General features: G+C 32.5%; 1 protein-coding gene and 1 long non-coding RNA gene across 2 annotated transcripts in view; one reads left to right on the top strand and one right to left on the bottom strand.

The window, feature by feature from the left end:
• Positions 1-244: 244 nt before the first annotated feature.
• Positions 245-16,779, bottom strand: part of LOC107449877 (pancreatic triacylglycerol lipase) — a 30,105-nt gene continuing 13,570 nt past the window's right edge. The window contains exons 5-10 of the mRNA XM_071177440.1: positions 15,025-15,141; positions 8,491-8,613; positions 6,957-7,214; positions 2,776-2,908; positions 1,256-1,447; positions 245-488 (exon numbers count right to left, since the gene is read on the bottom strand). Of these exons, the coding sequence (XP_071033541.1) occupies positions 329-488; positions 1,256-1,447; positions 2,776-2,908; positions 6,957-7,214; positions 8,491-8,613; positions 15,025-15,141 (983 nt within the window). The 3' untranslated portion in view covers positions 245-328. The remainder of the gene's footprint in view (positions 489-1,255; positions 1,448-2,775; positions 2,909-6,956; positions 7,215-8,490; positions 8,614-15,024; positions 15,142-16,779) is intronic.
• On the top strand, positions 2,788-15,472 carry LOC139424979 (uncharacterized). Its single transcript, XR_011636127.1, has 3 exons — positions 2,788-2,915; positions 7,776-7,866; positions 15,280-15,472. It is a non-coding gene; the product is annotated as an uncharacterized lncRNA (long non-coding RNA).

Genomic DNA, 16,779 nt, shown 5'->3' with positions numbered 1-16,779 from the left:
TATATATACATTTTTAATGTACAAATAGATTTCGATATGAAAGAAATTATAAATATGCAATTTGTTTCTTAAATTATTTCCTACCATTTTTAAACTCACTTTTTACTTTTCCACAAATATTACGAAATTTATATTTTTTCTAAAAGAAAAAAAAATTGAAACCGTGGCAAAATCTAATAATATATCGATAAGTGTCACTAGTATGTCATGCGTCAAAAAGTGCAAAGAAATCGACTGCTAAGCATGCTAAAAGTATTAAAATAATTTATTTTACATCACATTTAATAAATAAAATAAATAAGATTGTGCAGTAAAATGTTTCTTTCTCCTAAAAATATCTTCCTTCACGATAATTGTGGGGAGATTCAGCTGTTTTCTTTTTCTTTTTATCATCAGCTTGTGTTGGATGCCTCAAGCAGCTTTGGTTGGCAAAAATTGTTTTAATTTTATGAGGTATTAAAGCTTCATCCTTTCCGCAAAATATTACCCTGAAAAAGAAGATTCCAATAAAGCAGGATTAACATTGTGTTGATTATTAATATGGTGAAAACAATATGAAAACAGTGCGATTAATGTCACATAAACAAGCAAACAAATATGTTCGATATATTTTGCTTTTTAGAATTTAAAGCATCAAAAAAATTGTAATTCAAAAAAAAAAGTTTAAAAATTCCTCTAAGCACAAATTGAAAACCTATAAAAAGCTCAGGAGAGATGGTTTTAAACAAGATCGAATGCGTAATCACTCCATGGTAGTTTAAACGTTTATTAATTAAAATAAAAACAATTTCCCATTTTCTCAAAAATAAGTAACGATATGCAAAGCCAAACGAAAAATTAAAAAACATATGGCTAACCGTTCCTTTTTAGAAACCGAAAAGTTAATTCTCACTAATTTCTTCAAAATTAATTACAAAATTCGTCGAACAATTCTTACTTGAGAACAATAATAAAAAAAAATGTTCTAATATTTTCGAATAAAGATTTTAAAATAACTACGATTTGGGAGCAACAGCTTGACACAGCTGTAGGTACAAATTAACTATTTCAGTTGGAATGATGACATAAGTATAAAACATTGTTTTATAGTTTTTGTCTTGTGAGGTAGTGTATAGTAGTGTGGTCTTTTATCAAACTTTACATCTAATATTTAAACTTAGTCTAAAAATACTTCAAGCTCCTTAAGCAGAAAGCAACGAGCCTGTTTTCAAACTTATCTTAATTTAAAAAATACATAAATAATAAAGATTACTACCTTTCCCCTGTTTCTAGGTGGGTAACAATCACGTCATGAACATAAACTTGTGGGACATTGAACAATCTCCAGGTGAGGGGGTTGAGAAGGGATGCGGTGGAACGCCATTCAAGGTCCAGCCTCAAAAGTCGTCCCATCTGAGTTGTGGAAACCAAAAACTCAATCGCTGCTCCCGGAAAAAATTGAACGTACCTGAAAATAAATTTATCATCAAACTATGTTTAAATTACATTTTTATTCATTGAAAAGTATCAAAGAAATACATTTCTGTTTTTGTTGCAGTTAGTGTTGGGATAACAATCAAGTGTTGGAGAAACAATCAAAGACTGAAAAAAAGTAGCCCCTACACCCAGATAATCACTGATACTTTGATTTTCAACTCTGTTGAGCCGCATCCTTTAAATTTTGCATCGACTCCTCTCTGGATCTTTCCAAAATGTATTTCTGACAGCATCTCTCAACCCATTAACAAGACTTTATATCCTCCTGAATATCTAAGGCAACTTACTCTTGAATTAATTAATAATATTCCAGAAGATGCTATTCTACGAAAGGCAGCAAGAATGAAAAGCCTTGTTTTGGTAGTTTTATCTATATTAGGTCCTAAAACGATTCCTGTGGTGTCAAATTGAAAATTCCAGATGGTTTATATGTTTCTTTATGGAGCGAATTGATATAAACCTCAGTGAAGTACTTTCATTTCCTGATTCGGGTAGCAGCTGGTGTTTAACTGACAGTCGAAGCACCACCGAGTATCTTTCCCATTTGTATGGGGTAGGAGATAATATAGGCAAGCTTAAACGTCTTTTATCTTCTCGCGAGATTCACACGTAATGGATTCCTTTGCACGTCAACATAGCTGGCAACAAGATTGCAACACCCTGGCAAAATGTGACGCTGTTCAGTCTTCTGATTCTCTGGCTGCTTTGAGGTGCCCTCCACTAACAACAGTTTTAACCCAGGTGATTCTCTGTCCCTTCGGTGTAGCAGGCAAGAATAAACTGCTATAACCCAATTCTGCAGTGAACACTTTAGATCTTTGACCTTAACATGCTATAAACAAAGATTTTCTGATCAGTCTTGGGTGCTCTGCCTTCCAGGTTTCACCAGAACATATTCTTGACTGCCTATGCCTTACAAAACATAATCTTAATGTGAACCCATAAATTATTATTGACTTCTTTAAAGTGTAAGTCAGGAAATTAATATAGCCCGGCTAGAGATGGAGTTTAGCTTCAAAAACAAATCTATAGCCCTAAAGCTGGCTGAGTGTAAGCTTTAGAAAAATATATTCAGCAGCTAAAATACACCCCATGTTCTCTGCAAACGATGTGCCCTACGTTTTTTTTTTTTTTTTTTTTTTTTTTTTTTTTTTTTTTGTTGACAAAATAACGTAGATGTGATAAAAATAAATCATTTTCTCCCTTTTGAAAAATTTGAAAAAATTTTACTTTATTATATTTTATTGAATACTTCAAAATGTTTTAACCAATGTAACCTATAAAAATGAAAGAACTCACTCTTTTTTCGCTTCTAAAACAGGAGATTGTGCTTTGGTTCCTGTTAATCGAACAAAAAGTCTGCCTTTCTCTGTCGTATGCATCCTGGCTTCTTCTCCCAGAGAACATCGCAAGTTAATGATGTAATGATGGCCTGGAAAGTAACAATCACATTAAATAACATTCATTCTTCATAATTTAGGTTCTAAGATGAATTATTTGAAGCTTTCATGTTTATCAGTATATCATGAATTCTGAAATTATTTATATGCAAGTTTGTTTCTTTGTATTGTTCGTACTTCTTCTTTCAAAACATTACAGCCTGTTAAAGGCCAAGACCATCCCAAGTAGTCTTTGCCATATGGTACTTTCCGTATCAAGGCTCTTTCAGTTTCCCTAATTTACTATATGAAAGTCCTTCACTAAGTCAAAGCCACCTAATTGGTGGTCTTCTTCTGTTTCTCATGGCATTAGTAAAAGTGAGCTTTTTTGTTGAATTTGTATTATTAGAATGATATAGATCGCCGAGTCATCGTAGTCTATTTTATTTTATTTCATAACCGTCGTTGAACAGCCGACCCAATTTTTGGGTTTACGACTGCTAATGTTCAACTCCGTAGCCTTGTAATTTTGATCCCAAACCAGAAGAAAAGGGAACTCCTGGACAGTGGGAGAAATTTGCCTTCGTGGAGGACTTTTTGATGGAACCAATTCGTATTTGCGTTACATGGAGAGGAAAACCACGAGAACCTCCCACTGTTAGACTGACGGCAAAGGGACTCTAACCCATGATCCGTCTACCACTGAGGATATTTCATGTCAGCACTGTGGTTGGTGCGAGCCTGATGCAGAATTCGTATCGACCAGCCATCGCCGGGATCGAATCCCGGTTCACCTCATTGGAAGGTGAACGCTCTATCCCCTTAGCCATTGCGGCTCATCGTAGTCTATTGCATTTGATGGCTTTATCAGGTGGCTTGTACTTTTGGTAAATTTCAAAGTTAAACAAATACCCTGCTATTATTCTGCTAGACTGCGCCAAATATTTTTATAGTCCTTACTATTTGATTTTAATAATCTGGTTTTCTTGTTTTTTAGTCTGTTTATCATATCATAAGTAATTGTGGAATTCAGATACATGTATTCGTCAGTATTCTTAATAAATTAAACACTAACAATAAAAATAAAACTTTAGCATCATCAAATTTCAATATTCCTTACATAATTAGGAGATAATATNCCGTATCAAGGCTCTTTCAGTTTCCCTAATTTACTATATGAAAGTCCTTCACTAAGTCAAAGCCACCTAATTGGTGGTCTTCTTCTGTTTCTCATGGCATTAGTAAAAGTGAGCTTTTTTGTTGAATTTGTATTATTAGAATGATATAGATCGCCGAGTCATCGTAGTCTATTTTATTTTATTTCATAACCGTCGTTGAACAGCCGACCCAATTTTTGGGTTTACGACTGCTAATGTTCAACTCCGTAGCCTTGTAATTTTGATCCCAAACCAGAAGAAAAGGGAACTCCTGGACAGTGGGAGAAATTTGCCTTCGTGGAGGACTTTTTGATGGAACCAATTCGTATTTGCGTTACATGGAGAGGAAAACCACGAGAACCTCCCACTGTTAGACTGACGGCAAAGGGACTCTAACCCATGATCCGTCTACCACTGAGGATATTTCATGTCAGCACTGTGGTTGGTGCGAGCCTGATGCAGAATTCGTATCGACCAGCCATCGCCGGGATCGAATCCCGGTTCACCTCATTGGAAGGTGAACGCTCTATCCCCTTAGCCATTGCGGCTCATCGTAGTCTATTGCATTTGATGGCTTTATCAGGTGGCTTGTACTTTTGGTAAATTTCAAAGTTAAACAAATACCCTGCTATTATTCTGCTAGACTGCGCCAAATATTTTTATAGTCCTTACTATTTGATTTTAATAATCTGGTTTTCTTGTTTTTTAGTCTGTTTATCATATCATAAGTAATTGTGGAATTCAGATACATGTATTCGTCAGTATTCTTAATAAATTAAACACTAACAATAAAAATAAAACTTTAGCATCATCAAATTTCAATATTCCTTACATAATTTAAAAACGTCATTTGCTCCCATGTAAGTGAATTAAGCAACCTAGAAAATCGATGAATAAATGCTTTATGGATGTATGAAAGCCATATGTATAGAATTGTATAAATCATTAAATATTTTAGAAAATATAAACTTTTGTAACTTGTTAAATACGTTGTTAATAAATTTATCGAAATTCCTAACATGATTAATTTAAGAATTTTGCAGATTATCTGCTTCATTCATTCATATTAAGACTGAAGAGAAAAAAGTAACATTTAGCTTAAATTATTTATTCAATTTTAATTTTTTTATAGTGATCATTGAAACTATTCGAAATGGATCTTCAAAATATTCGATATCACAATATTATTTTTTTTTTTAATGGCGGGCACTTGGAACTATTGTCCATTGGCCACAGAATGTGCCAGAACTGCTAACTCTCTTTTCGTTACCCAGTGGGCACCTGTGGCGAAGCCACGGCGGTGGAGCAGCGTCGCCCACGTCACACTACCACGACCCATTTATAGGGCGGGTCTCATTCACACACAAAGGAGAAAGGACATAGAACACAGATAGAGAGAAAGAAACATCCATGCCCAGAGCGGGATTCGAACCCGCAGCCACTGGCTCCGCAGTCAGGCACGCTAACAGCTCGGCCACCTGGCCGGCTATCACAATATTATAATATTATAGTATCAGAACATAAAAACGGTATTATGTTAGTAAATTATGTTATTAGGATTATTTTAATACAACCATTAAAAAAGTTATCGTAGCTAAAACGTCATTTATTATCTTACTATTATTATATAATAAGTGTTACATACATTTAAGATAATATTTCAAATGTAATACTAGATTTGGAGACCTATCAGTGCTTAATTAAGCCATACATACTATATACACTTTAGAGATATACATCGAACTTAATAAATATTTTAAAATAATTGAATTGTCCAGCTGTAATTAAATTAATGACGGAATCAAATATATGATAATAAGTTCAAAATTATACGTGGTATAGCAACTGCACTTTGATACGCTCTGTTTAGTATTATATTTAATACTTTTTTTATTGTTTAAAATATTCTGCGGTTGCATGCAAAATTTAAATGCTATAAAAAATTACGCACCCGATTTTTGTTATCCAGAAGCAACAACTTAATTTAGTTTAGTTAATGTTAGAAAACTATTCCAAAACAATTAAACACAATGTTTAACATATTTGTAGAAATAAACAAATAAAAAAAATTAATAGTATTATCATTTTATAAATAGACATTTTAATCTTCTCAACCAAAAATCTGTTTATTTACTTATTACACTCAGTGTTCAAAGAGTAAAAAACTATAAACTAAAATTTCAAATATTTCACTCTTAATATAATAAAAAATTTATATATCTTTTAAAATGTGCTAAATGTAGAACAATCTTATAAAATTCATAGCAACACGAAAAATCATGGATTAAATTATTCTTAAATTCTCCCCGAAAAATTGGTTCGAAGTTGAAGCGTAATATCAATATATCGAATGATATTTTCGAGCAAATTTGATGCAAACTTAATAAGGTGTTTGTTATATTGAACTATGTTTCACACATTGAGTCATGTCCACAATAGTATGATATTCAACCATATTTTCCGCTTTTTTGTAAGATTGCGTGATAAAGTTTAAAAAGGAGTTATTTGCACGATAGTATGGTTCAACATAATTCGATAATCAGTTTTCAATAATTTAATCAATGCATTTCTAAATTTCTGACATCAGTTTAGTAATAATATTAAGAAAAATTATTAAACTACATTTGTAACTAAAATGTATTTGAATCATGTAAACGTATAACTATTTTTTTCCATTGCTTCAATGCTATATTTTTTCAAGTGTTTCTATGCTATATTTTTTTCAAGTGTTTCAATGCTATACTTTTCCATTGTTTCAATGTTATATTTTTTTCAAGTGTTTCAATGCTATATTTTTTTCAAGTGTTTCAATGCTATACTTTTTAAGTGTTTCAATGTTATATTTTTTCCTGTGTTTCAATAAACCCCATCTGATGGATAAACAGTGAGCATACTAATATCAAGCTATACAATTTTAAAATAATGGTGCATTTTTCAAACTTACGACAAAATGGTTCAGTATTACTGGTGTGTAAGAACATCTTGACAGATTCTTCTGTTTTGAATTTTTTCCATTTATCAGCTCGAAGACCCATAGGTGCGCATAGTGATTGGTCAGGTCCACAACCCCATGGACACTTGCCCACTGAGAAATTATCATACGTGTCACAAACATATCCATAGAAAGGACAATCAGAATTTACAGATTCGGTAAAGAACTCGTAAGCACGAATGTGATTGCAACCAATGAAACGCCGTATGCCTGAAATAAAATCGGTCAGTTTAATAAAAAGTATTTGATGTGTGGCAAAATAATGTTATAGAAGAATTTGAACGATGTTCTTTGAGATCTGCTTTTAAATAATGTTTAAAGAAGAGTGATTAGAAATTATAAAAATATCGAAAATATAAAAATATAGAAATAAATTTTCTCAGAATTCACGGAAAAGCACCCTTAAAGATCAAAATGTAGATCTAGCACACATAAGAAAACACTCATGAAAATTTTTAAATCTAATGGGATTTTCCTAAGTTTTTGTCCTAAGACGGACACCATTTACAATTATTTTTCATTGTGGGAATAATAACACAATGCATTGCATGCATTAGGAGAATCTAAATTTCAAAACGAATCCTAGCTAACAGCTCAGGGGTGGTATATATATATATATATATATATTAAATTGTAATTTTGTTTACTTTTACACTGAAAAATTTTAAAGATAAGGATGCAAAATGATCTTCTTTCCTTATTTCCAAAACAGTTTTAATAGCTCTGAGTGACTGATGCCATTCTTTTTTCTCATCTATTAATCACTACTAGGTGGTGCCATGGGGTCATAAGGATAGTCTCCAGTTTTTACTTTTGGATGGTAAGGGGAAATGTTAGAAATTTTTTCTTCCTCTTTTGTTTGGTAAGTATCTTATGCACTTATCCTATACAAATGTACATGAGTTGCTCAAATTTAAAAAAAGCCTGTAATGTTTTTTGATAACTTCATAGGCTTAGATGGGAAACCCCTACAAATCTACACAGGAAATGTACAAATAAACATAATACGAATCCTTACACATGAAAATTAGCAGGTACCCAAGTAAAAAAAAAATCAGATAAACTTTGGTGGGAAAATCTAAACTGATCTGCAAGGGCTTTAATCCATATAAAAATCCAAAAGTATTTAAATCATTCAAACTCAGAATAAATATCCAAATGGGAAACATTACAAAAACTGCATGGATTCACATACATATACCATTCTTAAACAAAAACTGGAAGATGATACAGATTTCATATAAGTATTACATGGTACTATAGGGTACATTATTGCATGGTACTGCATAATTGCAAAATTACTTGAAAATAAAATACTGAAGATTAAACACATGTACAAATAAAAGGAACCTTTTAAATAATATTATCATTAAATAATTTTAAAATAATTAAGTTAAATTGCATGCAAATCAACATGAAGTCTTAATAAATAAAAGCTTTAAAAACATTCATGCGAAAATAATTTATAGCATGTCAATAAACGTACCATGAAGAAGATCTCCGCCTTCCTTGCCTATGGCTCCAACAACGTTTTGATTGCAACCAGGCTGTCTCTTTCCTCCGTTGGGATAAAAATCAACATGACCACAATCTTGAATCATACCCAAACCTGTTAAAAATGTATAATTTTCAAACATTAAAATAAACAGAATTTGTAAAAGACAAGAGTTGTGTTGAATATTATTTTGTTAGAATATAAAAAAAAATATTAGAATTAGCTGAAAACAAAAATATGTTGAACTTTTAACATAATAAATAATCAAGTGTAAAAAATAAACACAAAATATTATTTTAAATAAATAAAAAGTGACAATAAAATGCGTCACTCTAAAAAGGGAAAAAATTATATCCTAAAAGTGAGATAGGATATAATTTTATTAACAAAACATCGGATACAAATTTACACTGTTAAAAATATTATATGCACATGATGAACCATAGTAAGGTGAAAATTTGTTACATAGTGATGTGTTACTCAAATTATTTTTTTCTTACAACTATAACGCAATATCATATTTCAAATGAAATGCCGACCGGACTATGTAGGGATCAGGGCCTTGCATCAGAAAGGTTCTGGGTTTGAATCGCGGACAAGGCATAGATGTTCTTTCATTCTCTGCCCTTACTGTGAGAGCCACGTTGACCGACTGAATACGGTGCCATTGAAACAGTGGTTCACAAATCTGCTCTGTAAATACCTGAATTGACGAAATGTTGATACACATGGTGGACATTGGAAATAAAAAAAATATTTCAATTGAAAAACATGTTTCTATTTAACATCGTATTACAGTAGTAGCAAATTAGCAGGTTGTGGTTTCACTTGCACTCTAGCACCAAACTGTTCTTTTTATATTCATCTTTTAACTATTGACCTATTCTCCTAAAAATCTATGTATTTAAAGAAAAAATAGGCCGAAATTTTAAGTCATTTCTCCAAGCAAGCTAACTCCTATTTGCTCTTAAAATCCTTCGCGCTATTTTTGTTTAAAAATTTGCTGCTTAAAATTTTTATTCTCCAGAGGGAGCAGCAAAGCGCCGAGTACGTGAAGGCGAACCAAGCATTCAGAGCGATTCAACCGAAAGCAAAAAGGCCTACGTGGAGTCATATGGTAAGAAGTTCGTGAGGGTGGAAAAACTGACTCCCGAAGGCAGCTATTTATATTATAACGTAGCGTTTAATACAAACACGTAATCTCGTTAGTCTTACGTCTAATATCGAGAAAAAAACTGAATTTCTAAATAGTTTAGAATTAAAATAAGGATAAAGTAAATCCCCTTCATTATTCGTGACAACTAATAAATAGAACACTTTTCTAAAATAGATATGGTACTCGAGATAATCATAAAAGTTAATAAATGATATTCTTGCGTGTTTGAAGAAAAAAGAATTGCTCCAAAAAATAATAATGGGAAGAAAATAACTTTCTTCTTTATTTATTTACGGTTGAACAATGATTATGTGAACTCAAGTGTAAGATAACGTGTATAAGATGTGAAAATTACTACAATCATGGAATCTATTTGTCTATGAAAAATTCCATCTGTGTCAAAGAAATAAAACAAGTGTTTTAAATAGATTACCTAAGTGCACGACGTTTTCTTTACTCTCTCTACTCTCATCATAATGATCATAGTCTCAATTTGTTGTACACAATTTACTTTTTGACACAGAATTTTCATTAAACACATTTTTCAAATTTTTTTTCCGTATCTTGTATTAATTTAGGTCGAAATAAGTGAAAAATATTATATTTAGAATTTTAATAATTTATGGTTATGAAATAGATATAGATAGGCGAAGGTAAGGACACGTGTATCCTTTGGCAAGTACGGCTCACTTCCAAACAACAATTTTTCATATTTGCACTTATTGGCAGTTATTTAGATCTAAGAAAAACAGTAATTCATAATTAAAATTTTATTTATTTACAAAATCAATTATTGATAAATTTTTGAATGTGAATAAAAAAAAAGATTTTTCAAGCTACTTCTTTTGGATTTTATATTTTAGTAAATTATTCTAATAATCTAACACAGGTCTCGAGAAAACTCAGACATTTTACCCGTCCTCGAGGACGGCCGGTCCAACAATGTACCCGTCCTCCTTTAAAACTAACCTGTAGCTTCTATATAAATAAAAATATAATTTTCTCTTACTTATTACAAGCATTTATATAAATTGCACAATGAATTAGTAGTTACTAAGATTACAAATACTAGGATTACATTATACAGTAATAAAAGAAATACTAGGTTACTAATAGTAACCTAATATTTCCTTTAAGAAATAATTTAAATGACAAAGATCAAGTTATCTGGAATGTCAATTTATCCGAGGGTACTACGTTTTTTAAATGAATCAAATATGACATTTGCCAGTTCCACAATCAAGCCAATGATTTACAGAGGTTTCTGGAAAGAAATCTGAAAAGGGTTTTCCATTTAGGCTGATGTTCATAATTGCGTTTAACGCTTCTTGTTTAAGATCAGTACGTAATGTGTTTTTTGTAAGTTCATTGCTAAACAAAACAAAAATTGAAAATGTATCATGAACATTAACGAGAAGTTCGTTGCCCGCGGGGAATTTTTGACCGCCGAGGACGAGCGGACAGGTGGTTTTTCGAGCCCTGAATCTAACATATTTTTTATTAAGTAATAAATTGTTTTTTTTAATAATTAAATATTACCAAAATATATTTTTACTTGCATTTGGAGGGTCAGAAAAAAATATAAGAGAGTCACTGATGTCCCATCTGAGCCAAAAGAATAATAAATTGTCAATATTTAATGCTTTCACAACCTCTGGCTTATTACGTTAAAATAATACGCTCTCATAAAATGTGTACACGTTCCAAAATTACGTTGCAACATGATTAAAAAGAACTTAAGCTTTAACTTATTTCTGTTAGCTGTGGCACTACATCTGCAACTTTATTAAGGTATTAAAATCGAACCATGTTTCCGCACAAGTTGAACCATAGAATTGTGTAATCAAATTTGGGAAGTACGATAATATAGTTCAAATAAGCACCATATTAGGTTAAGATTTTGGCAAATTTAAACGATAACACTAAGAAACAAAAATTTTGTTGCATTTACACAAATACTTAATCTTGACTAATTCGGGTGTAGGGATTTCATATCCGAAATTAGTTTTGCTCCTAAAGCTATAGATTTTTAAAAAAAATCTAAAGCTTTATCTGTTTATGTTTACTCAATTTTTTGTCGAAATGTACAAGTTTAAAAACGTTGTATCTAACAGAGTGTCACATGAATGTTGCAACAAACTTCTAGTGTTAGAGAACATTATCAGGATTAAACTGCATAGGAACTCATAATATCGCTGCAAAGGAAGATAATATCGTCATATGCGGCTAGATGCGATTTTCCATTATGACCAATTCAGAGGCACACTAACAAATAATTCATTATGGAGAAGCTTCCCTATCGGTGTATGATGATATTTTCGGACATGGGTTTCTATGTAATTTTAATCCTGCAAATGTGCCCTAACTATTCCAGAAATTTTTCGAAACATTTATGTGATCCTCAGTTATATATAACCTTCTTAAACTCGCAAATTTCAACAAAAAATAGACTAGAAATGTCGCTTTAAAAAAAACTGCAGCTTAGAATGAAACCGAATCAAATTTAGAGTGAAATCTTAATCAAATTTAAGATCTCTAATAATATCAAGGCCTGCGATGAAAAAAATACAAGGGGTCTGATAGCTGAACTTAATGTATTTTTTGGTGCTGTAATGGAAAATAATAATGAAACATGTCCATCACATCACGTTTTTTAGAAAAATTCAATTTTACTGGAATTTTTATGAACATTTACCATAAAAAAATTTCATTTTTCAATTTCTACCCTTCTTGACTGACCAGCATTCTACTTTGGTCAAATCTACAAAAGTACCCCTCTATCACTATTTCATGTCACCGTCCCTCTCTCTACATCAATCTCTCTCTACCAATAGCGTCGCGAGAATCCTTATCCAGGTCCGTTGATCTCTCAGAAACAAAAGCAAGCGTTATAGGGAGTCATTTTAAAGTTTGCTTTTTTCTGTGCGTTTCGTGAAACATGGCTTTGAGTTCAAGACATTGTGAAAATTTCCCAGATGACTTTTGTTATACATGCGGCGAATATAGTGTAGTTAAAAATCGCATGAGAAGCATTACAGACTATGTAAGACAACTTTATCTCGCATATTTTGACATGAAACTCGGAGATCAGGACAAATCTTGGGCACCTCATAAAGTTTGTGTGCCGTGTCTCAATGATCTACGCTTATGGCATCAAGGAAAGAAGACTGATTTACGATTTGGAATTCCTATGACGTGGAGAGAGCCCCAAAACCACTTTGATGATTGTTATTTTTGCTCCTGCCATGCTCATGGGCATAACCGGAAAAATCAAAGACTAATATCTAAATCTGGCTCTCGTCCTGAACAAAATAAAATAAATCGACCACAGTTGGATCATTTGCGGTGATTTGAAAGTTATCACCATGCTTCTTGGTTAACAAGGGGGATTTATAAAGTACCCATGTTTCATTTGTGAGTGGGACAGCCGTGACAAGACTCAACATTGGGTCACAAAAGAATGGCCGAAAAGACAAAATCTTGACCCAGGCACCAAGAACGTTATTCTAAAGAGCTTAGTTGATCCGAAAAAAGTATTGCTACCACCGCTACATATAAAATTAGGTGTAATGAAGCAGTCTGTCAAGGCTGTTCCAAAAGATGGCAGTTGTTTCAAATACCTGTGCAAAACGTTTCCAGGTTTATCCCAAGCTAAGTTGAAAGAAGGGATAGTTGTTGGTCAAGATATCCGCAAACTCATGAAGCATAAAGAATTTGAGACTAACATGACAGAAACGGAAAAAGAAGCTTGGGTTGCTTTCAAAGATGTCAGTAAATTTCTGGGTAATTACAAGAATCCTGATTATAAGGAAATTGTAATGAAAATGCTGGAGAAATTTAAAACGTTGGGTTGCTCCATGAGTGTAAAAATGCATTTCCTTCACTCAAACGTGGACTTTTCCCCTGAAAATTTGGGAGCAGTTAGCGAAGAATAGGGGAAAGGTTCCATCAAGATATCAGAGATATTTAGCGTTAATATCAAGGTAGATGGGACAAGAACATGTTCGCTGACTACTGTTGGATGATAGCTCGGGATAAACCTGAGATTAAGCATAAAAGAAGATCATCAAAAATAAGTTTCAGAGGAAAACGAGCATATACTTAAANTCAATATGATGAAGCTCCCTTTTCGGCGTATGGCGATATTTCCGGACATGGGTTCCTATGAAATTTTATTTCTGCTGATGTGCCCTAACTATTCCAGAAACTTTTCGAAACATTTATGTGATCCCCAGTTGTATATAACCTTCTTAAACTCGCAAATTTCAACAAAAAATAGACAAGAAATATCGCTTAAAAAAACTGCAGCTTAGAGTGAAACCGTATCAAATTTAGAGTGAAATCTTAATCAAATTTAATCTCTAATAATATCAAACATATTATTTAAAAAGTGAATGAAGGAAATATTTAACAAGAAAAAAAATCGACAAATAACTAGAAAACTATTGATCTTTTCTAAGAATATGTCTACTATTCTAGCTCTTTTATAACGATGATATCATGATGTCTCAAAACAAAACTCCTTTATATACGGCAAAAAAAAAAAACAATTTTTTTTATTTATGTATACGATAAACTAACTAGTGAAGGAACACTTAAGCTTCGCTTGCCTTTTAAAAAATCATATTAATTTCAAAATTCGTAATTTTTGTAAAATGACAGTGTCAACAGATTTGTTACTAATTGCAAACTATGCAAAAACATTGTAGCGAACTTACATAATATTGTTTTAAAGTTTTGGAGGTTCAAATAAATTCATTAAAGTTACATTCTTTAAAATGTAGAAATTGTATACTTTGCGACAACTCAAAATTCCTTCAACTATTATTAAATAAAGTAATAAATATTTACTAAAAGTTATATTTTGCATGAAATTATCTTTGAATAAACGAATTTTTTAATTGTGTGCAATTGTTCGATTCACCGAAAAAGTTCCCGAAATAGGGTGAAATACGTAGAAAGTAAGAGTCCCAAACTGAGGACCGTTCTCCTGGTCAAACTATTGGGACTATATTTCACAGATAGGGACTACCCTCTATATTTGGGGGTTCAGAAATCATAATCCATCGGAAAAGAAGATGTATTTATTCAGAAGTAGTACGTTTTTTGTGTCTGATTTAACATAAAATATCGTCTACACTAATTAATTTTGAGGTCACCCCCTCGAATCATTAAGATTGAGTCCTAGAAAGTAAAGATCCGATCATTAGATCAAATGTTATTAAAGGTGGTTCATTCATTTATTTCTTGCAAACTGTGCATACTTCTTTCATAAACTTTCCAATTATCCTCTAAAATATGAATTAGTTTAATAGTTAGCTTTATTCCTGTGATTCAAATAAAATTTTAAAAAAATGAGAAAAACTAGCCTCCAGTAATGAAACTTCCACCATCAGTATGAATGACATCTACAAAATAAGCATCACTTGGATCCAATCTGACGTCCTCCAATGTGTATTGGAAGTATGGTTCTGCAGGATCTAGACCTATAATTTGAAATATAGACCATCACTGATAATCATCATATGAAATACACTTGGATTATTCTATATAACGAATACCTTTTGTTCCTACGAATTCCCTTTATACTTTTTTCTTTTAGTTCTAATGTATATTTTTTATAGGTTAAATGGAAAATCAGCTTTCCTGTTAATGTCAACGTCATTACTCAATGTACAACGATAATTGGAAAAGTCTCCATTATTTGTTATTGAACCTGATATTTTTAAGCTTATTACTATCAGCTTATATGCTCTTGGTCTAATTAGATAATGTGAAGAGAATTTTCAAATCAGCCTATATTTACTGTTATTTATAGCAAAGAGCCTTGTTTTCTTCAGATGCTTTGAATAAAAAACTGGAGCTAGTTTAATTTTAACTTATTCGTTTTGCATATTTTTTTAATAAACCTTCACTTCACTTTGCTTTTTCCCCCCCATAAGTCTTCACTACTGTGAATTCATTGTAAATGCTTTATAATAAAACTGGCAAATTTAGCAATTATGCATTAAAATTTCCGAAATTAAGCTCAACGCTAAGTGAGCTAATAGCTGTCGATCAAAAAAATATCAAATAAATTATTGGAAGTAAAGAAATATGGGTGCCTTGTAAGGCAACGGTGATGATTTTAAAACAGCCGAATAATTATACATATTTTGCATCTGATGTTTCGAAAATCGGATATTCTACTGATTAGCTAGCTAATGTACTAATTAGCTAGCCTATGGGTTAACATTGTAGTTAATCTGCAAACTACCTAGATAATCTACACATTACCAACTCGGCACTCGTTTAAGTGAAAATAAGGTCTTTGCTGGCAACGTTTTTGCTCGCTTAAATTAGCATAATGTTATTTATTTATTTTCAGCTATTTAAAAAATCAGCTATTACAAACAATAAACACATTAATAAATAGAATTTTCTATAACCGTCATTGAACATCTGTGCCGAATTTGAGTTTACGACTATCAATGCTCAACTCCATGAATCTATCTCCATAAACCCTAGAAATTTTGAACCCAACCCAAAAAACAAGCCAGCATTCATTGGAATAAAACATTGGGAGAAACTAGCCTTCGTGCAAGACTTTTTGAGGGTACTAGCCAGAATTTAAGTTACATGGTGAGGAAAACCTGCTACGGTTAGCTCAACCATAAGGGGATTCCAACACATGATCCATTTACCACTGAGGATATTATTACGTCAGCACCGTGGTCGGTGCGAGACGGGAGCAGAATTGTAACAACCATCCATCACTGGGATTCAAGTTCGGGTCGCTCTGGGTCTATCCCCTGAGCCACAGCTGCTCCCGGTTGATAGATTTTATTTTATAATCACACATCGACCCAATTTTTTGGGTTTACGACTAGTAATGTTCAACTCCGTAGCCTTGTGATTTTGAATCCAATCCAGGAGACAAGGGAACTCCTGGATCACGTTTTGGTAGAAATTTGCCTTCGTGTAGGACTTTTTGATGGAACTAACCCGCATTTGCGTTGCATGAAGAGGAAGATCATGAGGACCTCCCACGGTTAGCCTGACCGCAAAGGTATTTTAACCCATGATCCGTCTACCACTGAGGATATTTAATGTCAGCACTGTAGTCAGTGTGATCTGGGTGCGGA

This window comes from Parasteatoda tepidariorum, chromosome 2 (assembly GCF_043381705.1).
Source record: "Parasteatoda tepidariorum isolate YZ-2023 chromosome 2, CAS_Ptep_4.0, whole genome shotgun sequence".
NCBI lineage: Eukaryota > Metazoa > Arthropoda > Arachnida > Araneae > Theridiidae > Parasteatoda > Parasteatoda tepidariorum.
Note: the sequence above shows the minus strand (reverse complement) of the source record. Positions and strands in the feature narration are given on the sequence as shown.